Consider the following 26,655-nt stretch of genomic DNA (forward strand, 5'->3'; position numbering starts at 1 on the left):
GTTTTCTTTTGAGTGAAACAATTCAAGTCGAAAACAAATCATCATTTTTTATTTAATCCGTATGAACGTAAGGAGAAGTCCGTTTTCTCCTGTCTCGCCTCATTACAGGTAATGCGATCCTGCCTCGAACTCTGTTCACTGTTCACATATAAATAATCTAAGGTGAACCAGGTAATTCTGTGCATGCCCCCGAGAAATGATATAAAACGTCAAACTTCATCATAGAATTTACTCACTTTTTCTGCGCTTTTGGATGATGGCACATTACGCAGGTGAAGAAGCGTTTCTTATATTCCACACAGAGACAAATAGTTTAGTTTGTCCTCAGAGTAAAAACACGACTCAAAACGTTTGGCTCCGCATTGTATTGTATTTTGCTGCACTAATCCCCCTCTCAGCCACATTGACAGCGACTTTGTCTGGTCGCTGAGTGTGTCTTTTGTCTTCTCAGATAAATCACATAACTATTCATGGTCAGACACACCTGCTTGCATATGTCTTTTCTAAACAAAAAGTGTTAGAAATTTTAAATCAGTGTACTGTTTACTGTGAATGAGTGAACAAGATGACTTTTAGTTCATTGTGAAGTAAACACTTTAGCCTACAAGATGCATTTGTCAAAAGTCTTGTGAACCAATGTTCTGTTTCTGTTTTATGGTCTTTCAATGACTTAAAAATTGTAGTTTTTCACTAACCATGCATAAACACTGTTTTCTCAAAAACACAATCATGTATAAACTTGCTGCTCACATATTATAGTAGCCCAGTTTGTGCTGATTACAGTGTTATCAGACTTTAGACATTAATATGTTTAAAAGCAACTGAAAAAAGTACAAATGTCAGGGCATGTCAAAATTTGTCCAGGGCCCCAAAACCCCCTCAGCCCACAGAGGGTTAATGGCGAATAAAGGGGCTAGGGGGAAGTGGAAACTGTCAGATAAGTGGGAATCTGTTGTGTACACGGTAGTGGGCTGTAGTCCAAGCCTGCGTATATACCGCATCAGAAACAGGGAAGGGAATGACCGTGCGGTGCATCACAACCTTCTTCTGTTGGTTAACTTTTTGCCCTTAGATGTTGCCCAGGGGGATGTTGCTGTCTGTCCAGTTGTATGTGTGGTCGGTGGTTCGCTGGTGTTCGATCAGCAAGTGTCCACCTTGTCCTGTGTAGACACTGGGGTGGCAGAAGTTGACACTCAGGCTGTTGAGTCCATTGGTGGTTGCGTTGACCACACGTTGTGGGTCCAGGAACAATCCGCCACTGACAGGGACAGTCCATTATTGATTAGCATGATAGGGAATATTGTTAATTACATCCAGTTGTAGAATGACCTCTGTGTAGTGTAAATGGCACCTCATATTGTCTATAGAGTGTCCGGAGATCCTGCTTGGCACCGAGAAGTTCTCTGGCCTCTTATCCTGATTGTAGGACACTTCATTGCTGAACTGATTAACTGACTAGGTCTGAATCCATTGACAGCCTGTGTATTTCTCCCTGTGGGTGTATTGTTTTTTTTTAAATCTTATTTCCCTGTACTTCCCATAATTTTGTATAATTCTTGGGGGGTGAATGTAACCGGGTTATAAGTTATAATTACACAAAATAATGTTCAACTTCAAGCGTAACATACAGTGGGTACGGAAAGTATTCAGACCCCTTTAAATTTTTCACTCTTTGTGTCATTGCAGCCATTTGCCAAAATCACAAAAGTTCATTTTATTTCTCATTAATGTACACTCAGCACCCCATCTTAACAGAAAAAACAGAAATGTAGAAATTTTTGCAAATTTATTACAAACTGAAATATCACATGGTCATAAGTATTCAGACCCTTTGCAGTGACACTCATATTTAACTCACATGCTGTCCATTTCTTCTGATCCTCTTTGAGATGGTTCTGCTCCTTCATTGGAGTCCAGCTGTGTTTAATTAAACTGATTGGACTTGATTAGGAAAGGCACACACCTGTCTATATAAGACCTTACAACTCACAGTGCATGTCAGAGCAAATGAGAATCATGACGTCGAAGGAACTGCCCAAGGAGCTCAGAGACAGAATTGTGGCAAGGCACAGATCTGGCCAAGGTTACAAAATAATTTCTGCAGCACTCAAGGTTCCTAAGAGCACAGTGGCCTCCATAATCCTCAAATGGAAAAAGTTTGGGACGACCAGAACTCTTCCTAGACCTGGCCGTCCAGTCAAACTGAGCAATCGTGGGAGAAGAGCCTTGGTGAGAGAGGTAAAGAAGAACCCAAAGATCACTGTGGCTGAGCTCCAGAGATGCAGTAGGGAGAGGGGAGAAAGTTCCACAAAGTCAACTATCACTGCAGCCCTCCACCAGTCGGGGCTTTATGGCAGAGTGGCCCGACGGAAGCCTCTCCTCAGTGCAAGACACATGAAAGCCTGCATAGAGTTTGCCAAAAGACTCCCAGACTATGAGAAATAAGATTCTCTGGTCTGATGAGACCAAGATTGAACTTTTTGGCGTTAATTAAGCGGTATGTGTGGAGAAAACCAGTCACTGCTCATCACCTGCCCAATACAATCCCTACAGTGAAACATGGTGGTGGGAGCATCATGTTGTGGAGGTGTTTTTCAGCTGCAGGGACAGAACGACTGGTTGCAATTGAAGGAAAGATGAATGCGGCCAAGTACAGAGATATCCTGGATAAAAACCTCTTCCAGAGTGCTCAGGACTTCAGATTGGGCCAAAGGTTCACCTTTCAACAGGACAATGACCCTAAGCACACAGCTGCTCAGTTATATCTATCTATTAAAACCATATCTATCTATTAAACCTGTTAACACAAACCAGTTAACCAGACTTCAAGTCTGTCTAACTGACATAAAGGCCTGGATGACCAGTAACTTTTCACTTTTAAACTCGGAGAAAACAGAAGTCATTATATTTGGGCCAAAAAATCTCAGAAATAACTTTTCTCAAATTATAGCTACTCTAGATGGCATAACCCTGGCCTCTAGCACTACTGTAAAAAACCTTGGAGTTATTTTTGACCAGGACATGTCCTTTAACTCACACATAAAACAAATCTCTAGAACTGCATTCTTTCACCTGCGCAACATTTCCAAAATTAGGAACATCCTGTCTCAAAATGATGCAGAAAAACTAGTCCATGCATTTGTTACCTCAAGGCTAGATTACTGTAACTCATTACTATCTGGATGTCCCAATATCTCCATAAAAAGCCTCCAATTAATCCAGAATGCCGCAGCCAGAGTCCTGACAGGAACTAGCAAGAGAGATCATATTTCTCCTATATTGGCTTCTCTTCATTGGCTCCCTGTAAAATATAGAATAGAATTTAAAATCCTTCTTCTCACATACAAATCCCTTCATAATCAAGCTCCTTCATACCTCAAAGACCTCATAGTACCATATTATCCCAATAGACCACTTCGCTCTCAGAGTGCAGGTCTACTTGTGGTTCCCAGAGTTTCCAAAAGCAGAATGGGAGGCAGAGCCTTTAGTTATCAAGCTCCTCTCCTATGGAACCAGCTCCCAGCCTGGGTTCAGGAGGCAGACACTCTCTATACTTTTAAGGCTAGACTTAAAGCCTTCTTCTTTGACAAAGTGTATAGTTAGGGCTGTCTTCAGGTAACCCTGAACCATCCCTTAGTTATGCTGCTATAGGCCTAGAGTGCCTGAGGACCATCGGTGCACCGAGCTCCCCTACCCCTCCCCTCCCTTCCCTTCCCCCTCTCCTCATTTGTATTGTGATTTGGCGCTATACAAATAAAATTGAATTGAATTGAATTGAATTGAGCTGTTATGACCTTAGGTCATTATGTGTGAGGTATATGTGTGTTGTGTGTTGTTGGCCCTCCCCTCCTCGTGTGTGTGTGTGTGTGTGTGACGGAGGATCGAGTGGGCGTGGACGTAGGAAGCCCGTGGATTGGAATTCCGGGATTGGTCCAACACTTCCAGGAAGGACCATAAGAAGCCCACGGACTACTGCTCAGGAGAGCTATTCTCCCACATTTGCCACTTCCAAAGATTTTGATAAAGACTTCGTTTTCGCAATTAATTAGTTAGAGATTAGATTTTCGTTTCGATTTTGTAGGTTTAGTATTGATAGGATTTTCGTTATTTAGATTAGAGTTACTTAGACATTTAGGCTACAATTGTGTTTTGTTTTCTCCTGTTTGTTTTAGGAGTTTCCAGGCTAGAGACCTGTGATTTTGTGTTGTTTCTTTTGATTAGCTATTATAGGGCTGTTTAGCGTTTTTGTTATTTGATCTTTTGTTTATTTGATAGCATAGGGCTATATTTAGCGTTTTTGTTATTTTCCATTGTTCGTGTAATATCGTAGGGCTCATGGAGCGTTTTTGTTTGAGTAGGGCTAAATTAGCGTTTGTGTTTGTTTTGAACATTCTGTATTGTATTCTGTGTTTTCGACAGAATAAATATTCTCGTATTTGTTTGTGTAGGAGCTGTGCAAGCCGAATGTTCACTGGAGGGTCTTTCTTATGTTTTGTTTTGGGTACCAGGTACCACCAAATAAACAGCAAATTCGACCAAAAACCCAGTGTCAGTATTTGTGCCCGACACCATCACAACACAACGCAGTGTCTCCGAACACGTCGAGAGTTATCATACGATCAGAATGCACATGGTGACGTAGAGCGTGGGGAAGAAATCCAAGATGGCGATGCGGATGCCGGAAAACCAGGCACAGGGAGGCTTCTAAGGCAACCGGTTACACCTGGTAGTCATAGGCACAGTCGATGAGATATTGGTCTGTTTTTTTTTTCCATCGTCCTCAGTTTCTCCTCCACTTCATTCATGTAATCGTTAGAAAGAAATGCATTCATAAAAACTTCTTGGAATGAGTCCCAATCCTGGACCTGACTTTTTGCAGCTTTCTACCAACTTTGTGCTGGGCCCTTTAAAACTGCAGAAAGTGTACCTAGTGGCTTGTGAATGGAGAGAGGTCTGAGGTCCCGAAAGTTCTCACATTGTTCTATAAATAATAAGACATCCGTGGATTCACTGGAGGCACCAAAGGTAGGAAACTCCAATCAGACAAGAGGTTTCGGATAGAATGGGGAAGCACCGTGCAGACCAGTTGGAGTAAAGGGAGATATAGCACTAATTTCCGTGGAGTTGCTGATCTCAATCAATGCAGCTGTTTCCTCCACTGTTCATCCCTGCACAAAAGACAATTTACTAATTCTCTTTCTAACTTTTTCACATTATTTACCAGGAATGTTTCTATTTTGGCTAATCTTACATCCACATACTCCCTGAAGCTGGTCTCCCTATTCACCGCACTATCTACTGAATCCCTGAAATCCTTTTCTAGTCCTACTATTTGTGCTCGCAGAGTTTACCTCCTCATGAACGTGTGGCTGTATTTCTTGTGTAACAGTGTTTTCACCGGCACTTCCCAAGTCTGAGTGAATATTCTCATTATTTTCACTCTGTTCAACGTCATTTTTGTCTTCTTCATCTGTAAGATACAAGGAACTCAATAACAAAGTTATTTCTGCAGCTGTGGCTCTCCTGGTTACAGAAGGACTTGCAGTAAAATCTGATTTCCCCGCTTCCTACATGGAACTTTGTTTACCCAAAGATGAGGAAACAATCTCTACTACTGGCTCTGTATCCATAGTCTCAAAAGATTGAGTTCACTACTAAATCCTTTTAAATCAATTCAAGCCCCATTCTGGCTACCATATGTAACAACCAAACTGTTATTATAAATCATGGGCTTTTCTCTGAATCACTTGAGGAGTAAAATAACAGAAATCTATGATCTTAATAAGATGCACCACAAAAACACTCCGATAAATTCACTCATATTTTCTTTTTCACCCTCTTCCCAACACCACAAAAATATCTTTCAAAGACCACACTCTACTAATGTTACACAAATCAAATACAGAATTAATTACATCACCAGACTGTTAGGGTGAGTATTGTATCAGTCCCCATAGTTACTCACAGTCTCCTTTTGTCCAAACGGTCACAAAAAAAAAAAAATTCAAAATGTGGCAGTATGAGCCGCAGATCAGCCAGTCACTTTAAGGCCCGGGTTTCATTGGCCATTCGCGCTAGCTGGCATCCCATAAAAGTGCCCTTCTTACTGCTGTTCTTCCTTTTGTTTGGCTTCCGGCTATCAGCTTCTGCGTTTATCGATGCCTCGCGGCAGGTAAGAGAGGTCCGAGATCTGGGGGTGCCTGGATGGAGGACGACCGCTAGGGAGAGCTGAGATCTTGGGCTGCTCTGGAGGGAGGCACCTTCGATGGGCTGAAGTTTGAGGAGGAGAGCTGGCCGGAGACTCAGGTGAAGAACTCGTTGGAGACTGAAACGAGGGCCTAGCCAGTAACTCAAGACTCAGGCGAAAAGCTAGCCGGAGACTCAGGTGAGTGGCTGGCCAGAGACTGAGGCAAATGGATTGCCAAAGACTGAGAGAGGTGAGAGGTTTGCCGGAGACTGAGATGACGAGCTAGCCGGAGACCCAGGTGAGGGGCTGGCTGGAACCTCAGGTGAGAGCCCGGCCGGAGACTGAGATGAGGGTCCTGCCAGAAACCCAGACGGGCTGGTTGGAGACTGAAAATGAGAGGCTTTCTGAAGATTCAGGCGAGAGGCTGGCCAGAGACTAAGGCGAAGGGCTTGCCGGAAACTCAGGTGAAGGGCTGGCCAGAGACTGAGGTGAAGAGCTAGCCGTGGGTTTCAGGCAAAGGGCTAGCTGGAGACTGAGATGAGAGGCTAGCCAGAAACTCAGGTGAAAGGCTGACCAGAGACTGAGGTGAATGGCTGGCCGGAGGCTAAGGGGAAGGGCTTTCCTACCATACTTTAGTGCTGCAGACTTTTCCAGCTGGCCGGAAACTCAGGGAAATGGCTGGCTGGAGACTGAAGTGATAGGCTTGCTGAAGATTCGGGCGAGAGGCTGGCTGGAGACTGAGATGAAGGGCTGGCCGGAGGCTCAGGTGAGGGGCTAGCCGGAAACTAAGACAAAGAACTAGGCGAGCGGCTGGCTGGAGACTGAGATGAAGAACTAGCTGTGAGCTCAGGTGAGTGGCTAGCCGGAGACTGAGGCGAGGGGCTTGCCGAAGACTCAGGGGAGAGGCTGGCCGGACACTGAGATGAAGAGCTATCCGGAAACTCAGGTGGGAGGCTAGCTGAAAACTCAGGTGAAGGGCTGGCCATGGATTTAGGCAGCTGGAAGGGATCCTCAGCGGGAATGCTGTCATTGGCACACTGAGGGTCTGGAAGCAGGGCTGGAGCCTCAGCAGGAACGCTGTCATCGAAAGCACTGAGGCCCTGGAATCCTGGGCGGAACCTCAGTGGGGATGCTGTTGTTGGCACACTGAGCTCCATGTGGCTGAATGGGAGGAGCCTCAGTGGGGACGGTGTCGTTGGCACACAGAGGTTCTATCTCTTCGGACAGCAGTGATGCTGTTGTTGAGGCTGCAGGACAAGAGACTCTGGCAGCAGTGCTGGAGACTCTGGCAGCTCTGGGCTCCGGTGAGAAGGCAGCTCTGGTCGTGGGCTGGAGATTTGGAGAAACGGCTAGCCCTCTATGGCGGCAGGGGCGTCAAAGCTGCAGAACTGGGAGCTCAGGCTGGGGGAGTGAGAGCTCAGGCTGAGGGAGTGAAAGCTCAGGCTGAGGGAGAGTGCTTTGGCACCCTGGCTGGAGAAGGAGTTGACCCCCTCCCACGTCGCCGTCGTCGGCACACTGCAGGCGTACAGCCAGTGGGAACAGGAGCGAGGTCCCATGGAGCCAGGGACTGAGCCTTGAGCTCCCACCAGATGGTGCATGCCTCCACCGGCGTCAGTGACTCGTAAGCCGGCAGTGAAACCTGGGGAGCCAGCGGAGAAACCAGGATAGCCAGCAGTGAGGACTGGAGAGCCAACAGAGAATCCTGGTGAGCGGGCAATGAAACCAGGCAGGTGTGTAACAGCAGCGGGGAGGAGTAGAGAGCTGGCGTCGGTGACTTAAGAGCTGGTGTAGAGGGTTTAAGCACTGCCGGAAGGAGATTGATAGATTGATAGCCGGCGGCGTGGAAGGCGAGAAGTCGAGAGCCGGCAATTTAGGTATAGATTTTTCTTATTCACCCAAAATTATGCCCCATCAGTGTTAGTGTACTAGCATCTAATGACAACAAACTTAAACAGTCTTCAGGGCAGATGCTGATATTCTTAAAAATATTCTTTCTTTTATTATGAACAATAACAATGATAATATTTATGTTCAGTTTATCAAAGAATTAATTTAGATAACTCAGATTGTTTTTGCTCCTATTTAAGCAATTGAAACCTTACAAAAACTTAAAACAATGATAGAGCGGCACCTTTAATAGTTTAGGCTGCCTTTCCCTGACAACATTACACCAAAGCAGCATTATATGGTACATTTTCCGTTACAAATTGAGGGTCTGGGCCTCTTAACAAGACATTTGTGTATGAGGTTTGAGTCCAAGCACAGTTTTTTAAAAAGGTCTTCAAAATTAAACTTCAAGAATGTTTGTAAATCTCTTGTAGACCATAACCAGGTCTTAGAAAGTACCCAAAATGAAATGAGTAGTATTTTTGCACATCAGAAAGAGTTAGGCCCTGTAGCAGAAGTGTCAGATTTGAAATATGTGAATTTAAAGATGAGAGATTTCTTAAATATTAAACAATTCTGGCATATAGTTTCTGTTAAATGGTTTACCCTAAATGGCAACAAGTATATAAGTGGTAAGACACATCATCACAGACACTTGAGTTGCCTGTTTTTTGGACTGATTACTAGTATTTTTGTTGTTGATTCTGCCTTACTCTGTTGTGAATATAAAAAGTGAAAGTGACTTATATGGCCAAATACGGTGACCCATACTCGGAATTTGTGCTCTGCATTTAACCCACCCAAATGCACACACACAGCAGTGAACACACACCCGGAGCAGTGGGCAGCCAGTGCTACAGCACCTGGGGAGCAGTTGGGGGTCCGGTGCCTTGCTCAAGGGTCTCACCTCAGTCAGGGTATTTAAGGTGGACAGGGCGCAGGCTGTCCATGAAACACTGGAATTTAACAGAAACTTGCTCGCATATAAAACTGCTGTACCAAATGCTGCCCTGGCAACAAAGTTTACAGATTTGGAGAATTTACAAGGTTACACAGCATCATTCTGTGATATTCAACACTAAGACATATGTTCTAAGAAAATATGACCTTACTGATGTATTGTTGTATAAAAATGGTTGATATAACAAAATAGAGTCTGAGACAAAGCAATGTTTGAGAAAAGACAATAAAAAGAAATTTATATTTAGTGAATTAAAGTATTTTCAACTTTATTTCACTGCATAGACTTTTAAATCACTACCCTGTGATGGTTTGTTATAAGAAAATAATTTAAGGTCCGATTAAGTCAAATTTGTGTGTAAGCCAGATGCTCAATTAAACTGAAAACATACAACTTGGTGAGCATTCAAGGCAGGACTCAAGTGCACATTATTCAGTTCAACAAACATAAGATGAAGGTACAGGTCACTCATGTTGTAATATCACATAATGTCAAACAAAGGCAGGGCCGTCGCTAGTGGGGTGTAAGGTGGTGACAATTATAGGGGCAACCCAGTAGAGCTGCTGTATCCCAGTCGATCAAGACATTCTTTATGACAGGTTAATGTAGCCTATTGCGAATGTCACTAACTGTGTGCTCTCTCTCACTCCCCTAGTTTGTACTCTCTCCCTGTACCTTCTTCAGGAGCTGTATATTGCTGATGTGCAGTTACTGGCCCCACCAACCTGCAGTGTCTATTTGTTGTTTATTGTTGCTGTTCTTTTCTCTCTGCTTTATCCACTCACCCCAACCGGTTGAAGCAGATGGCCGCCCAAACTAGCCCAGTTCTGCTGGAGTTTTTTTTTTTCCTCTCTACTGTTGCCAAGTGCTTGCTCATAAGGGATTTATTGGGTTTTTTTGTTTTTTGTAAAGTGCCTTGAGATGATTGTATTGTGATGTGGTGCTATACAAATAAAATTGAATTGAATTGAATTATTGTCATTTTGCTGCATTATTGTTATTTTCGTGGGAAAAGTAGGCTACCGTCTACCACTGTCGGGCGGGTACTGTCATTTTTTCCTTACCAGGTGGGGACCAACGTCAGTGTTTTTTCAGGAGGCCCCGAATCTTCTAGCTACAGCCCTGCTCAAAGGTACTTCCTTTGGTGTTTTTGAGGAGTCATGACTCAATTCATTATCTTAATGAGTTTGCTTTAATTCTGAAAACAGTTTTTGGTGACTAGACAGAACATCTTAAAACAAGTAAAATATACTAAAAGTCTAACTGTTACCACATCTAAATGTCCAGCTCAAGCTGGACTGTCTTAAAACAAGTCAAATAATCTGAAAGAGGTTTACCCTTGATGAATAAATAAATTCAAAAATTATGTATCAAGATGAATATTCTGAACTCTGTTACACTAGTGCAGATTTTCAGTTTTTGCAGTGTACTACTTTCAGCCTAATACATACATAAAATATCTACAACAGGTTAATTCTGGCAGCATGGAGAAGGCAGATAATTTATGAATAATAAAATATAAAAAATAGACTTTTGGTGTATAGTCATACTTTTCTAATGAGCTAAGTGCTGCATTAAAGCAACACTATGTAGTTTTTCAACCTTAAAATTATCTCTCTAAAATTATTTCAGTGGTAGAACAACTCTTATCAGACGAATTCTACCGCAGCAGCAGCCTGAGCGGGCCCGCATCGGCTGCAACAGCACTATGCAACTTTCGTGTTCTGGTAGGATCACGCAACCCCCCGCCCCCAACTATACACGAAATGATCTAACATAGAATTCTCAAAACCAACACCATGACACGAGCCTGAACACCAATCAATATCGAACGGGTTTACACTCTGGATTCGCCTGTTCCGTCATCTTAGTCAACTCATTCCCAAGCATTGTGTTGCCCACACTGGTGACAGTTATGCTTATCAACCAGATGGGGGGAACCGTGAGCAAAAGTTACATAGGGTTGCTTTAACGGGGCACCATCTCTAGTAACTGGCACAATAGTTTTCTTTATTATACAGTATCAAAAGGGTCTGAGAAATTAGAGGGCCTTTGCTTTGAAAAGCCAGGCAGGAAGTGTAAATTTGCATTGCAGTGGTCACCTAGATCACTTTGGTCCCACCGATTTCCTGCATCAGAAAGCCGAACGGGCTACCCGGGAGCTAGATGGTGCTCCAGTGACGCACGGAGGATGGCAGTCGGAACACAAATACTCCCGTTCCGTCTTTTACCATCAGTCACTTGCAAATAAGCGTTGAAGGAACTGTGAAGATAAGCTTATATCGTTTATATAAGGCCGACACATGTCAGCATCGTGACAGGCACGGATGGGATACCTAAGAAAGGGATAGAAATTCCCCGGCTCTTTAAAATCTAGTCACAGGCTAGCTAATTTGGTAACATTAAATTAAGGACATATCGAAGCAGAAGAGTGGGAAACCAAAATGGGATTCTTGCACCAGCTCCATCTCTTGCTGTGGAAGAACATCTCGCTGAAGAGAAGAGGACCGGTAAGAGCAGACATTTCACACGACAGTCTATGAAATTGTTGTTAAAATCGAGTGGAAGACTCATTTTAAGCTGTCGCTGTCTTTCGGAAAGCGGGCGTCGGTTCTGCCTGCTCTGCTGCTGCACTGCCCACAGTCGCATTTAGTAACAGCGCAGCGAGCTTAATCAGGATAGTGATGATGTCCACACAGGTTTACCAACAGGGCGCTGCTGGGAATCAGGATCCTTTTCTCTTTATGGCCTCATGCAGTCATACAGGTTGTTGTGTGTGGATAAACAACAGTTGTGTAACAGTTGTCCTATGTTTATTACCGTCATTTTTGAATAGGCCTACGCAGAGTATATGACATCAGGGTATGCTGTCGTGAGGCAATCAAGCTTTTATTTGATCATTTCCACAACCTACAAATTTAGCATGTGACGAGCCTGGCTGCTGTTGTTCATACTGACTTCAAAACTTATAACTATGAAACTATACCTGAAGCACCACCTGATGAACGCTATTATTTTCATTCTGCTGGAGAAAATTGTAGGATTTATTGTCTTACAAGCAAGTATAAAAATATAGCCTATAGTTTCTAGGATATAACAGCCTCTTAAAATATTTAAGGATATTCCAGTTTTTCAGTGTTGGTTTTCCCTTAAAAGGTGACTTTTGAAAATGGCTAATACTGAAGCACCAGAGGCTGAGGTATCCTGACTTTTAATCCCTAATATGTGTCAAGTTCCAACAAACACGACCCTACCGATTTTCCCATAGTCCAAATTGATATTGTATTTTCATTGTTATGTTGTCTAGTAAACACCCATAACTTTCAACTCCACACATTATATACTATGTTGATTCAGAAAATATAACACTGACATGACTGAATCAAATGTTTCCTCTATCACTGCTACATGATTTGATTTTTAGTATTATGTCTGCATTAAAAAAAAAAGACAGTTGTTAAGATGTGCTATCCAACCAGAAATCAAATGTGTTTATAACTGCTCTGAACTGGCACATTGAAAGGTGGAGAGAAAAGCTGGCTCTGAGACGGAGGGAGACATGAGGGACAGCAACTTAAGACACTCTTTCCAGAAACACATTGAGATGTGTGACAAATAAAAGGAAAAGCCTGGGGGTTGGCTCTGTTCTGCTCAGGATGACACCACCCCCATCCGTAGGGCATGAGAGGTCATTGAGTGGTTTGATGAGTATGAAAATGATGTCAAGCACATGGTATGACATTTATTATCACAACTCAACCCATCCAAACAACCATGAGAGAGGCATTATTAGGTGTTGTGTTCAACTGATGAGCCCAAAATTCCTTCTACTTTTAGCTATAGTTTGATCTTGATCACCTCCTGAGGAAAATATCTTTTTAGCTTGTAAAAGCTTCACTTAACTGGTCTCTAATGTTGCCAGTCTGTTGTTTGAAGAGAACCTTTTTACAGCAGTAATGGTCATCTGCATTTCTTTGTTTATAATGGGAATCTAGACTGACCTGTTATGTTAAGGGCCACTATCACTTGTACAGTGTAGTGTAGACCTAATGAGCCATACCTTTTGTATGACTCATTTTTTGTTATATTTCTGCACTGCACCCCAGATATCACTTGTCATTCGACTTGCTACTTGGTGTGTTGACTCAGGTATGGCCAACAGCGAGAGTTCTTAAATCCCGACTTAACCTCCATAAGCTTCTGGGGCTGTATTCATTACGATTCATAGAATCCTCTTGGAGAGCTCCTAACTTAGCGTCAAACTTTTAGCTATGAATCTAAATTTAAGAATGATCTTAGAGCAACTCTGAGCAAGGAAAAGACAAAAACTCTTATCTCAGGGCTGACCCTGTTGCTAGTTATACCACATGTTTTTGAAGACTGTGATTGGTTAAAAAAACACACCTCCAAACACACAAACAAGGTCATTTTTTGTATACTTGACCCCAATTACACACACATGGTTAATCTATTTAAAACTATCTGGAGAAAAAAGAACTTCAACATTGATGCTGTGTTACTTCTTATTTACATAAACCTCTTCATTTTCTGATGGTGCAATAATTTGGATATGCATCCATCCAATGCCACAGATGCACCAGGGAAGTCTATATAAGCCTTTTTGTGAGCCTGTAAGGTGTGAATGTACAGAGGAAACGAAATGAACTGTGCTTGCTTGCTAATTGTTTGCGTGATCACACTGCTGATGGAAGACTGTGACAAACGTATCAATGCTGTATTGTTGCATTTTTCTGTTGTGAAGACTTTCATTTCTGGTGTTGTGGCATGTTTGCCCTGGGTAGCAAATATGGTGAGATAAACTTTATTGATACCTGAAGGAAACTTTGGTAATCTTGTAGCTAAAGTATTAACCCTTTAAAACCTACCATAGAACAAGTCCGCCAGAGCATATCTTTACATTTTTACATGCTGTAGTGCCATTCTTTGGAGCATATTTATTTGCCATACATCAGTGCAATCCTTATATCCCAAAAAGTGCAATAAACCACAAAAAAATGACATTTTTTACACATATTTTTCTACAAACAGAAATGTCATACCTGTATCCATCAAAATTGTAAATATAAAAATTTGTACAAAGTCCTTTCATATCACATAAGTTTTGAGTGTGTCCATAACTTGAATTTTTGAGACACACTCATTTTTATAAACTGTAATAAAAATGTACATGTACATCAAAATAAACTATTTACAATAGTGCAATCAAATCTCCAGATACCTCTGAGCATACATATCTTGTATAAGACCGTGTTCATCCATAAAAAGTGCAATTAATAGCAAATGTTTTTACTGTGTTGAAAGTTCAGAACAAATTAACACAAGTGAAATCATATTTTTTTTTAATCAAAATACATATACAGTCTGGAATAGCTATATACAGAAAGGCATAATTTGCAAAAAAAACATGAACATCAAAATAAACTATTTACAATAGTGCAGTAAAAGTGTTTCAGGCAAATATATACAGAAAGGCACTAAGTCAAACATTAGGAGCTGTGATAGGATTTGTGACGGTTCCTGTCCACAATAACACACAGAGGCACTTTACAGGCCTTTCACATGAAGGGAGTGCACTTTCCACACAGCTTGCACTTCATGCGCCCTTATGTGGCTTTTTTTTAAGCCAGATATCCCCTCAACAATAGCAATAAGCATATGCTGGTATGTCTCTGGGACTGGGTGCACTCCACAGAGCTCCTCTGTCATCTGCTCCTGGAAGGTCTGGTGCATCATCGGTTGCTGCTCCAGTTTGTACCACAGCTATTTGTGGGGTAAATAGCTGTTTGTTACAGCAGTGTTAATAAAGTGATGCATCACTGTCACATACCACTTTCTGTTCTTTCTCCACACAGAACAGGAGCCAATCAGCTTTTCAATTGCACAAAATTTTACAGTTGTATAATTTCTGTATTTTCTGTAACTCAGAAACAAAATATTTCAGGAATATATGCATACATGTCATGGGACGAATCTATCCCTACAGTGTCAGTCCCTTCACCTCCACTGTCTGCAGTATCTGCACCAGATGAGCGGACAGAATCTCCATCTTTATCCGACGCTTAGATTAGCTCCAAAGCTTTGGCCAGTCGTTACTGGTTGTAACGTCACCTTGCATATCCACTTATACACAGAAGAAAAGCTAAAATTAAATATTGCGAATGTTAGTTCGGTGTTATTTACTGAAGAAGGAGATGCATCACCTTTGCAGTTAGCTGTAATTGTTAACATGAAAATGATTAGGCTGAAATCATGTTTATTACCAGCTTTCAGGTGTGTCCTCCAGTGCTGTTTAAGATGCTGTATACCATCAATTCTGGTTTCCCCGAATATACACATTATAGGAAATGTTACTGAAATTAGCACTAGCTTTCACATCATACACATTTCTAGGAAAAAACAATTCCAGAGTGGTCAATCAGGAGGGGCGTTAGGTCGCTACATGAACTTGTTACTTGGTGTTGACTCAGTAAAATCATTCATACTGCTGTACCATTAGCAGTAGTCTAGCTATACAGGGCTTTAACCCTCTGGGGTCTGAGGGGGTTTTGGGGGCCTGGACAAATTTTGACATGTCCTGACATTTGTGCTTTTTTCAGTGTCTTTTAAACATATTAATGTCTAAAGTCTAATAACACTGTAATCAGCACAAAATTGGCTACAATAATATGTGAGCAGCAAGTTTATACATGATTGTGTTTTTGAGAAAAAAGTGTTTATGCATGGTTAGTGAAAAACTAAAATTTTTTACTCACTGAAATAAGACCATAAAACACAAACAGGACATTGGTTCACTTAAGACTTTGGAGACCTGCATGTTGTAGGCTAAAGTGTTTACTTCAGAGTGCTGTGAATGTCATCTTGTTCACACATTCACAAACGTTTTATGTCATTTTTCTGGGGTGTGCACATATTTACCTGGTTCACCTGAGATTATTTACATGTGGACAGTGTACAAGGCGGGACCGCATTACCTGTAATGAGGTGAGACAGGAAAAAACGGACTTCTCCTTACGTTCATACGGATTAAATCAAAAGTGATGATTTGTTTTTGACTTGAATTGTTTCACTCAAAAGAAAACATTTCAAGCTTTCTAGCCATATAATTCTTCTTTTTATGAGCCAAGTATTCGCTGAGATTCTGGTTGTTTTATTTACGCGTCTGTGAAGAGAAATGGCAGAGACAGAAAAGGCCGAGAGCGCACCCTGTCGGCTTTCTTTATTTAAAAAAAGCACAACGTTTTGTTTTTATTATGATGGTATACCACTAAAAGTAGACCCTTTACAGAATTGAATGATATATTTCTTTTATCTGTACGATCAGAATTGACGGAATAATTTAAGTTTGTTTCGGCGTTATCAGGAAAAGATGCGTCAAAACGCGCCGGCGCGTGTGTCAACCCCAGAGGGTTAAACAGCATCCAAGCACGCCACTGAATACTCTGAATACACAATCATTCAAGTCATATCATTTTTATGTTAACCATTACATCTTGTAATGTTAGATAGCGCTGTTGTGTTTTAGCTAATTAAATGTCATATCATACTCATGTCTAAATCCAAGCTAGTGATAACACTATCATTAGCTTATAGCCATATCATACACACTTTTTGAAGAAATGCTGCCTATTAAGTAATGAATGTTACCATAGAATAAAGCACGGTGTTCATTTAACCCTGATTTCAATGTTCCTTTTCTTCTTCTTTGGTATTTAACGCGTTACCCTGGCACTCCAGTACAGGAATCCAGTTCAGCCCTCACATTAAAGTGGTAATTACTAGCCTGCCTGAGCTTGTACAGAACAGGTTTCTACTCTAGGCTGAGGTGGAGGAATTCATCCAGATATTCACTACCTTCAATTCAATTCAATTCAATTTTATTTGTATAGCGCCAAATCACAAAACAAATCATGTCAAGGCACTTTACAAAAACTAAAAACCCAACAAATCCTTATGAGCAAGCACTTGGCAACAGTGGAGAGGAAAAACCTCCAGCAGAACTGGGCTCTGTTTGGGTGGCCATCTGCCTCGACCGGTTGGGGTCAGTGGATAGAGGAGAGAGAAAAGAACAGCAACAATAAACAACAAATAGAGAGAGAACATTAGTCACATTCAATGGTGGAATATACATGTGAGGGGGGAGGAGAGGAAGAGAGGGGAAGGGAAGGGAGTGTTAGGGTTAGGGTAGGGGAGCTCAGTGCACCGATGGTCCTCAGGCAGTCTAGGCCTATAGCAGCATAACTAAGGGATGGTTCAGGGTTACCTGAAGCCAGCCCTAACTATACGGTTTGTCAAAGAGGAAGGTTTTAAGTCTAGCCTTAAAAGTACAAAGAGTGTCTGCCTCCTGAACCCAGACTGGGAGCTGTGAGCTGGTTCCATAGGAGAGGAGCTTGATAGCTACAGGCTCTGCCTCCCATTGTGCTTTTGGAAACTCTGGGAACCACAAGTAGACCTGCACTCTGAGAGCAAAGTGCAAGTGATAATATGGTACTGTGAGGTCTTTAAGGTATGAAGGAGCTTGAACATGAAGGGATTTGTATGTGAGAAGAAGGATTTTAAATTCTATTCTGTATTTTACAGGGAGCCAATGAAGAGAAGCTAATATAGGAGAAGTATGATCACTCTTGCTAGTTCCTGTCAGGACTCTGGCTGCAGCATTCTGGATTAACTGGAGGCTTTTTATGGAGATACTGGGACATCCAGATAGTAATGAGTTACAGTAATCTAGCCTTGAGGTAACAAATGCATGGACTAGTTTTTCTGCATCATTTTGAGACAGGATGTTCCTAATTTGGGCAATGTTGCGCAGGTGAAAGAAGGCAGTTCTAGAGATTTGTTTTATGTGTGAGTTAAAGGACATGTCCTGGTCAAAAATAACTCCAAGGTTTTTTACAGTAGTGCTAGAGGCCAGGGTTATGCCATCTAGAGTAGCTATAATTTGAGAAAAGTTATTTCTGAGATTTTTTGGCCCAAATATAATGACTTCTGTTTTCTCCGAGTTTAAAAGTAGAAAGTTACTGGACATCCAGGCCTTTATGTCAGTTACACACGCTTGAAGTCTGGTTAACTGGTTTGTGTTAATAGGTTTAACAGATCAAGAGTGTCATCTGCATAGCAGTGGTAATTAATAGAGTGCTTCCTAATGACACAGCCTAAAGGAAGCATGTACAGGGTGAACAGAATCGGTCCTAGCACAGAGCCTTGTGGAACTCCATAACTAACTTTTGTGCATGTGGAAGGTTCATCATGGACATGAACAAACTGGAATCTGTCCGATAAATAGGATTGGAACCATTTTAACGCTGTTCCTCTGATACCAGTCACATGCTCCAGTCTCTGTAATAAGATGTTGTGGTCAATAGTGTCGAATGCAGCACTAAGGCAACCTTAAGGCAACCTTAAACACTCAAAGAGCTATTTGGACCCATTTTCCACAGAAAAGAAAACACCGGGAGCCGCAAAACCCTTTTGAAATATAAAATAAAATAACACAGGATAAAACATTTCTTGCCTTTATTCTGTATCTTTTAAATATTTTCCGTCTGTGAACGGCTTCCCGTGCCTAGCCATTTCATGAGCGGCCACAAAAGTGTATGTGGTTGAATTTTCAGACTTCATCCACTTCTTAAAAAAAATTGTGCTCATATCAACCTTTTGTTTCTCTCATCTCCATCCAGATATTTTTGAGCAAAGGCTGCGTGTTTATTCTGGAAATGTCTTGCAACCTTTGACTTTTTGTTGTTTGCTAGTTTCTCATCACATACTGGTAAACCAGTCTCGTCAGCAGTGAAAGCAAATGAATCTGCCCACGTAGCATTGGACGTTTTCTTCAGATACTTTTCTTTTCTTAGAATTCTCCATAGTTGGCTTTCCTGGGGTCAAAAAATTATAGAAATCGCGCGTAGGCAGCTGTTGCACATTGGTGGTTGTGACGAATATTAAGAGCGACAACAATTTTTTGTCATGTTTTATTTAGATTTTACAAGATCACCATAATTTTCAAATTTGGAATTACATTTTAAAAACTAAATTAAAATACATTTGAATTAAATACTCATAGGCTCCCTATCCTATGAGCCTCCGCAGCAGAGGGATAAAAGATCCGCTCCGGAGCCACGGTTTGCCGACCCCTGGTCTAGGAGGACAAGTATAGAAACAAGTCCATTATCTGAGGTTAAGAGAAGATTGTTGGTGACTTTTAACAGTGCTGTTTCTGTACTATGATGTGCTCCAAATCCTGATTGAAAATCTTCAAAGAGTTCATTCCTGTGTAAAGTGGTCTGATAGCTGCTTAGCAACAGCTTTTTCTAGGATTTTAGAAATAAATGGCAGGTTGGATATTGGTCTATAATTAGCCAAGACTCCTGGATCAAGACTAGGCTTTTTGAGTAAGGGTTTGATTACTGCAGTCTTAAAGGCCTGTGGTACATAGCCTGATACTAGAGATAAATTTACTAAGTCTAATAAAGATGAGTTAATTAATGGCAGGGTGTCTTTAAGCAGTCTAGTCGGGATGGGGTCTAAGAGACACGTTGATGATTTGGATGAAGCAACTACTAATGTAAATTCAGAGAGATCTATGGGAGAGAAGCAGTCTAAACTTAACTGAGGTCTTACAGATGATTCAAGATTGATTTATTTCAGGTATAGGAAGCATCTGCTGAATTTTATCTCTAATAGTTGTGATTTTATTTGTAAAGAAACTCATAAATTCATCACTGCTGAGAGCTAAATGAACACTGGGCTCAACAGAGCAGAGACTTTTTGTCAGCCTGGCTACAGTGCTGCAAAGAAACGTTTGTCAATTCACAACTGCACTCTGCAGTTACTTCTTCCTTTTCTGACTGCCTCAGCAGCTGAGTGCTCCCTGAGCACCTGTTCCTTTTCAGGGGTCTCCAGGCACCGCCCTTGTGTGGGTCTTTAGAAGTCTTTAGTTGATTGGCTCATGCAGCTCTGCAGAAGTCTCCAGGTGACAGGATCATGCAGCTCTGCCGAAGTCTCGGCGACTGGATCATGCAGCTCTGCCAGAGTCCCTAGGTGACTGGATCATGCAGTTCTACTGAAGTGTCTAGGTGACTGGATCATGCAGCTCTACTGAAGTGTCTAGGTGACAGGATCACACATTTCTGCTGAAGTCTCCAGGCAACTGGATCATGCAGTTCTGCCGAAGTCTCTAGGCGACTGACTGATTCAATTCAGTTCAATTCAATTTATTTGTATAGCGCCAAATCACAATTCAATTATCTCAAGGCACTTTACAAAAAACAAAAAAACTAACAAATCACTTATGAGCAAGCACAAAGTGGCAGTGGAGAGGAAAAACTCCCATTAACAGAAGAAAAAAACCTCCAGTAGAACCAGGCTCAGTTTGTCCAGTAAATTTTTACTTTTAAACTCGGAGAAAACAGAAGTCATTATATTTGGGCCAAAAAATCTCAGAAATAACTTTTCTCAAATTATAGCTACTCTAGATGGCATAGCCCTGGCCTCCAGCACTACTGTAAAAAACCTTGGAGTTATTTTTGACCAGGACATGTCCTTTAACTCACACATAAAACAAATTTCTAGAACTGCATTCTTTCACCTGCGCAACATTTCCAAAATTAGGAACATCCTGTCTCAAAATGATGCAGAAAAACTAGTCCATGCATTTGTTTCCTCAAGGCTAGATTACTGTAACTCATTACTATCTGGATGTCCTAATATCTTAATAAAAAGCCTCCAATTAATCCAGAATGCCGCAGCCAGAGTCCTGACAGGAACTAGCAAGAGAGATCATATTTCTCCTATATTGGCTTCTCTTCATTGGCTCCCTGTAAAATATAGAATAGAATTTAAAATCCTTCTTCTCACATACAAATCCCTTCATAATCAAGCTCCTTCATACCTTAAAGACCTCATAGTACCATATTATCCCAATAGACCACTTCGCTCTCAGAGTGCAGGCCTACTTGTGGTTCCCAGAGTTCTCAAAAGCAGAATGGGAGGCAGAGCCTGTAGCTATCAAGCTCCTCTCCTGTGGAACCAGCTCTCAGCCTGGGTTCAGGAGGCAGACACTCTCTGTACTTTTAAGGCTAGACTTAAAACCTTCCTCTTTGACAAAGCATATAGTTAGGGCTGGCTTCAGGCAACCCTGAACCATCCCTTAGTTAGTTATGCTGCTATAGGCCTAGACTGCCCGAGGACCATCGGTGCACTGAGCTCCCCTACCCTAACCCCCCCACCCTTCTCTCCCACCTCATGTACAGTGGGTACAGAAAGTATTCAGACCCCTTTAAATTTTTCACTCTTTGTGTCTTTGTAGCCATTTGCCAAAATCAAAAAAGTTCATTTTATTTCTCATTAATGTACACTCAGCACCCCATCTTGACAGAAAAAACCAGAAATGTAGAAATTTTTGCAAATTTATTAAAAAAGAAAAACTGAAATATCACATGGTCATAAGTATTCAGACCCTTTGCAGTGACACTCATATTTAACTCACATGCTGTCCATTTCTTCTGATCCTCCTTGAGATGGTTCTGCTCCTTCATTGGAGTCCAGCTGTGTTTAATTAAACTGATTGGACTCGATTAGGAAAGGCACACACCTGTCTATATAAGACCTTACAGCTCACAGTGCATGTCAGAGCAAATGAGAATCATGGGGTCGAAGGAACTGCCCAAGGAGCTCAGAGACAGAATTGTGGCAAGGCATAGATCTGGCCAAGGTTACAAAAGAATTTCTGCAGCACTCAAGGTTCCTAAGAGCACAGTGGCGTCCATAATCCTCAAATGGAAAAAGTTTGGGATGACCAGAACTCTTCCTAGGCCTGGCCGTCCAGCCAAACTGAGCAATCGTGGGAGAAGAGCCTTGGTGAGAGAGGTAAAGAAGAACCCAAAGATCACTGTGGCTGAGCTCCAGAGATGCTGTAGGGAGATGGGAGAAAGTTCCACAAAGACAACTATCACTGCAGCCTTCCACCAGTCGGGGCTTTATGGCAGAGTGGCCCAACGGAAGCCTCTCCTCAGTGCAAGACACATGAAAGCCCGCATAGAGTTTGCCAAAAAACACATGAAGGACTCCCAGACTATGAGAAATAAGATTCTCTGGTCTGATGAGACTAAGATTGAACTTTTGGCATTAATTCTAAGCGGTGTGTGTGGAGAAAACCAGGCACTGCTCATCACCTGCCCAATACAATCCCTACAGTGAAACATGGTGGTGGGAGCATCATGTTGTGGGGGTGTTTTTCAGCAGCAGGGACAGGACGACTGGTTGCAATTGAAGGAAAGATGAATGCGGCCAAGTACAGAGATATCTTGGAAGAAAACCTCTTCCAGAGTGCTCAGGACCTCAGACTGGGCCGAAGGTTCATCTTTCAACAGGACAATGACCCTAAACTCACAGCTAAAATAACAAAGGAGTGGCTTCGGAACAACTCTGTGACCGTTCTTGACTGGCCCAGCCAGAGCCCTGACCTAAACCCAATTGAGCATCTCTGGAGAGACCTGAAAATGGCTGTCCACCAACGTTCACCATCCAACCTGACAGAACTGGAGAGGATCTGCAAGGAAGATTGACAGAGGATCCCCAAATCCAGGTGTGAAAAACTTGTTGCATCATTCCCAAGAAGACTCATGGCTGTACTAGCTCAAAAGGGTACTTCTACTCAATACTGAGCACAGGGTCTGAATACTTATGACCATGTGATATTTCAGTTTTTCTTTTTTAATAAATTTGTAAAAATTTCTATATTTCTGTTTTTTTCTGTCAAGATGGGGTGCTGAGTGTACATTAATGAGAAATAAAATGAACTTTTTTGATTTTGGCAAATGGCTGCAATGACACAAAGAGTGAAAATTTTAAAGGGGTCTGAATACTTTCTGTACCCACTGTATATTCCACCATTGAATGTTATTAACCTTGTGCTCTCTCTCTCCCCTAGTTTGTGCTCTCTCCCTCCCTCTCTCTCTCTCTTTGTACCTTCTGCAGGTGTCCCTGGTCCTGGAGCTGTTTATCGCTGATGTGCAGTTACTGGCCCCACCAACTTGCAGTGTCTATTTGTTGTTTATTGTTGCTGTTCTTTTCTCTCTGCTCTATCCACTCACCCCAACCGGTCGAGGCAGATGGCCGCCCAAACTGAGCCCGGTTCTGCTGGAGGTTTTTTTCTTCCGTTAAAGGGAGTTTTTTCCTCTCCACTGTCGCCAAGTGCTTGCTCATAAGGGAATTGTTGGGTTTTTAGTTTTAGTTTTTGTAAAGTGCCTTGAGATGATTTGTATTGTGATTTGGCGCTATACAAATAAAATTGAATTGAATTGAATTGAATTGAATGGTTTTTGTGACTGCACTTGGGGACACTTTCAAAGTTTTCCCAATTTTTCGGACTGACTGACCTTCATTTCTTAAAGTAATGATGGCCACTCGTTTTTCTTTACTTAGCTGCTTGTTTCTTGCCTATTCAGTAGGACTATCAGCTGTGTATCCACCTGACTTCTGCACAACACAACTGATGGTCCCAACCCCATTTATAAGGCAAGAAATCCCACTTATTAAACCTGACAGGGCACACCTGTGAAGTGAAAACCATTTCAGGTGACTACCTCTTGAAGCTCATCAAAAGAATGCCAAGAGTGTGCAAAGCAGTAATCAAAGTAAAAGGTGGCTAATTTGAAGAACCTAGAATATGACATATTTTCAGTTGTTTCACAAATTTTTGTTATGTATATAATTCCAGATGTGTTAATTCATAGTTTTGATGTCTTCAGTGTGAATCTACAGTTTTCATAGTCATGAAAATAAAGAAAACTCTTTGAATGAGAAGGTGTGTCCAAACTTTTGGTCTGTACGGTACTTCCATGTCTGCACAGCCTCTGTCTCCTGTCCATCAATGCAGACTGACTGGCATGGTGCTTTTGATCTCCTAAAATACAACACCAGCTCCTTAGTCTTGGTGGTGTTCAGGAGAAGAGAGTTCTTTTTGCTCCCGTCAGTGAAGGCCTCCACTAGGTCCCTGTGCTCCCCCTCCTGTCCACTGCGCACAGATGCCACAATACCCGTATCATCAGAGTACTTCTGAATGTGGCAAGACTCTGAGTTATACCTAAAGTCCAATGTGTAGACCGTGAACAGAAAAGGAGCAAGAACAGTCCCCTGCAAAGCTCCAGGGGAGCTTCCTGGAGGTACATCAAGCAGCAGCAGAGGTGGAGGGAGCAACCACTGGGGTGGAGGTGGAGGAAGTAGCTTTAGAGATGTAGGTAGAAGTAGCCACATTGTCAAACCTGACGTAATACTGTTTGAAGGTACTGGCTCTATTCACATCACCATCCATAGACTGAGAGTTCTTCAGTTTGTAGCCAATGATGGTCCTTACTCCTTCCCATACCTTCCTGTTATTATTGTTCTCCACCTGCTGCTTGCCTCTGTCTTTTTGAGCTCCCATTGTATACTCCTCAGCTTCTCCTTATCCCTGTCCTGGAAAGCCCTCTTTTCTGGTTCAGGAGGTCTTTAATGTCACTGGTGATCCATGGTTTATTGTTAGGATAGCACCTTACTTTCCCAACTGGAAGTACTGTGTCCCTACAGAAATTAATGTAGTTAGTGATGATGTTGACTCTCCTGTTCAATTCCTGTTCCTCCTGCAGTACACCCCAGTTTGTGCACTCAAAGCAGTCTCTCAATGAACCCCTTGCCTCTAGTGACCATTTCCTGAAAGACCTGGTAACAGGGAGCTTCTGCACACAGGGTCTGTATGTGGGCTGAAGATAGACCATGCTGTGATCAGATCTACCCAGTGGTGGAAGAGGTACAGCCCCGTAAGCTTCTTTCACGTTAGCATAGAACAGATCTAATGTCCTTTCTGTACATGTATGTGTGTGTGCAAATTTCATATTAGTGCTTGTAAACGTCACATTTTCACTCGCAAGTGGGCTATTTGTGCAAACTGTATATTTTTCCACCCTCTAGTTTTGACATTGATGTAACAGTACCTACTAAACAACAGTGAGCCTTAAGGAAACCCTAAATGTATAATCTAAGTATGCTGATGTTGCGCTAACCACCTGGGCACACTCTTTATATCTACTATGAACATCCTTGGACACATATTCCATTCTGTAACTGTTTCTTCCCTATTATCCATGATGAGTTCTAATAGCTCACCACTTGACTGGCTTTAGTCTGTCAAACTAGTTATGCTAACTCATGACTGAGTTTTTTTCAATGCCTGTGGGGACAATAACAACTGTAATTTATAAGTAGAATGTGCATTTCCTGAGGAAAATGCGTGTGATTGCTGAAAGCATGCTGTTATTGCCACTTGCAATAGATGCTGATCACTTCAGAAGTTGGAGATTGTACCACATCACAAAAATTTAAAGAGGTGATCTTAGCTGGGTTCGAACCCAGGTGTACTGCGCAACAGACATTTGCCCTACCCAGAGAGCTGTATCAGGTCAGCTATGAGCTGAGCCCTCTTTTAGCCCATAAGTAAGCAGATTCTACCTACAATGAACACTGTTAGAAGCTAATGCGACACAAACTTGCAATTTCCTCACAAAATAATAATTCTACGGGAGAAATTCTTTGACTACTAGATTCCTAACATCTTGTACAACAACACCATGTGCAGTTTGTCCAGATTGGAGTTAAAATGATGGCGTGAGAGCAGTTTAGACCAACAGCCTGAGACAGCCTGAGATTTCCATTGGAATCAAAGAGACAGAAACGCGACTCGCCTATCAAGTAATGCTCCGATGGCAAAAACTACAATTCTTGTGGATTATATGTGTAGACGAGGCGAGACAAGAGGCATGTGGCTACTTCTGCGGTGTTTTGTGCTTGTACAGTTAAAATTGATGCCGTGAGAGCAGTTGAGAGAATTTTTTCTGCTCGGAAAAACAGGCTGTTCTCCACTCTATCTGTTCACGCTGTTAAACTCGGCAGAACGCTGTGGCAACCCTCACTTTAGACTTAAATTAATAAAAAACTGTACAAGATATAACAACACGGAGCACAACCCTGACATATTAAAAATATTGAAGCATTTTTAAAATTTAAATGGAGACTCTAGCTGCATGTATGCCAGAGATATAGGCTCAGGGGAGTCGATGTGTTTCAATAAAGTCAGATAATTTCTCCCATTCATTTCAGTGTGATGTTTTTAATTTTAAAAAATGAATATAAAATCACAGAAATGAGATACAAAGACTTAAAGTAATAGCACACTTCTCCTCAGTATGCCTAACATTTCAGAGTTGGAACCATGTTTCTAGCTGTAAGTGTGTAGGAGGAGTTAGAGGACAAAAAACGGATGGAAGAAAATAGAACTAGAAAAGCTGGGAGAGCGGATACGCTGTTGAAAATACGATGAGTAATTTAAAATCAAAATAGTGGATGTAAGAAAAAAGTGGTAAGGAAGAAAAGAAGTTGACCAAGTTGTTGAAGTTGAAAGAAAAGGAAGGAAAATGAAGATGAAAGTAAAGAAAAAAGGCAAGACGTAAGCATGAGAACAGGGGCACTGAAGAAAAAGTCAAAGAAGAAAGTACAGGATGAATAAAGGGTTAAAAGGGAATCACTAACCATGCATAAACAAAGTTTTCTCAAAAACACAATCATGTATAAA

At 41.8% G+C, this 26,655-nt stretch overlaps 1 protein-coding gene across 7 annotated transcripts in view; it reads left to right on the plus strand.

Annotated features, from left to right (window-relative positions):
• The first annotated feature begins 11,151 nt into the window (after window positions 1-11,151).
• Window positions 11,152-26,655, plus strand: part of abca2 (ATP-binding cassette, sub-family A (ABC1), member 2) — a 211,041-nt gene continuing 195,537 nt past the window's right edge. For all 7 annotated transcript variants that reach the window (XR_003296547.1, XM_026322565.1, XM_026322568.1 and 4 more), the window contains exon 1: window positions 11,152-11,545. Coding sequence is in view for 6 of the 7 variants with exons in the window: in XM_026322565.1 (XP_026178350.1) it covers window positions 11,480-11,545 (66 nt within the window). In the remaining variant the exon portion in view is untranslated. The remainder of the gene's footprint in view (window positions 11,546-26,655) is intronic.

This window comes from Mastacembelus armatus, chromosome 9 (genome assembly GCF_900324485.2).
Source record: "Mastacembelus armatus chromosome 9, fMasArm1.2, whole genome shotgun sequence".
Classification (NCBI taxonomy): Eukaryota; Metazoa; Chordata; class Actinopteri; order Synbranchiformes; family Mastacembelidae; genus Mastacembelus; species Mastacembelus armatus.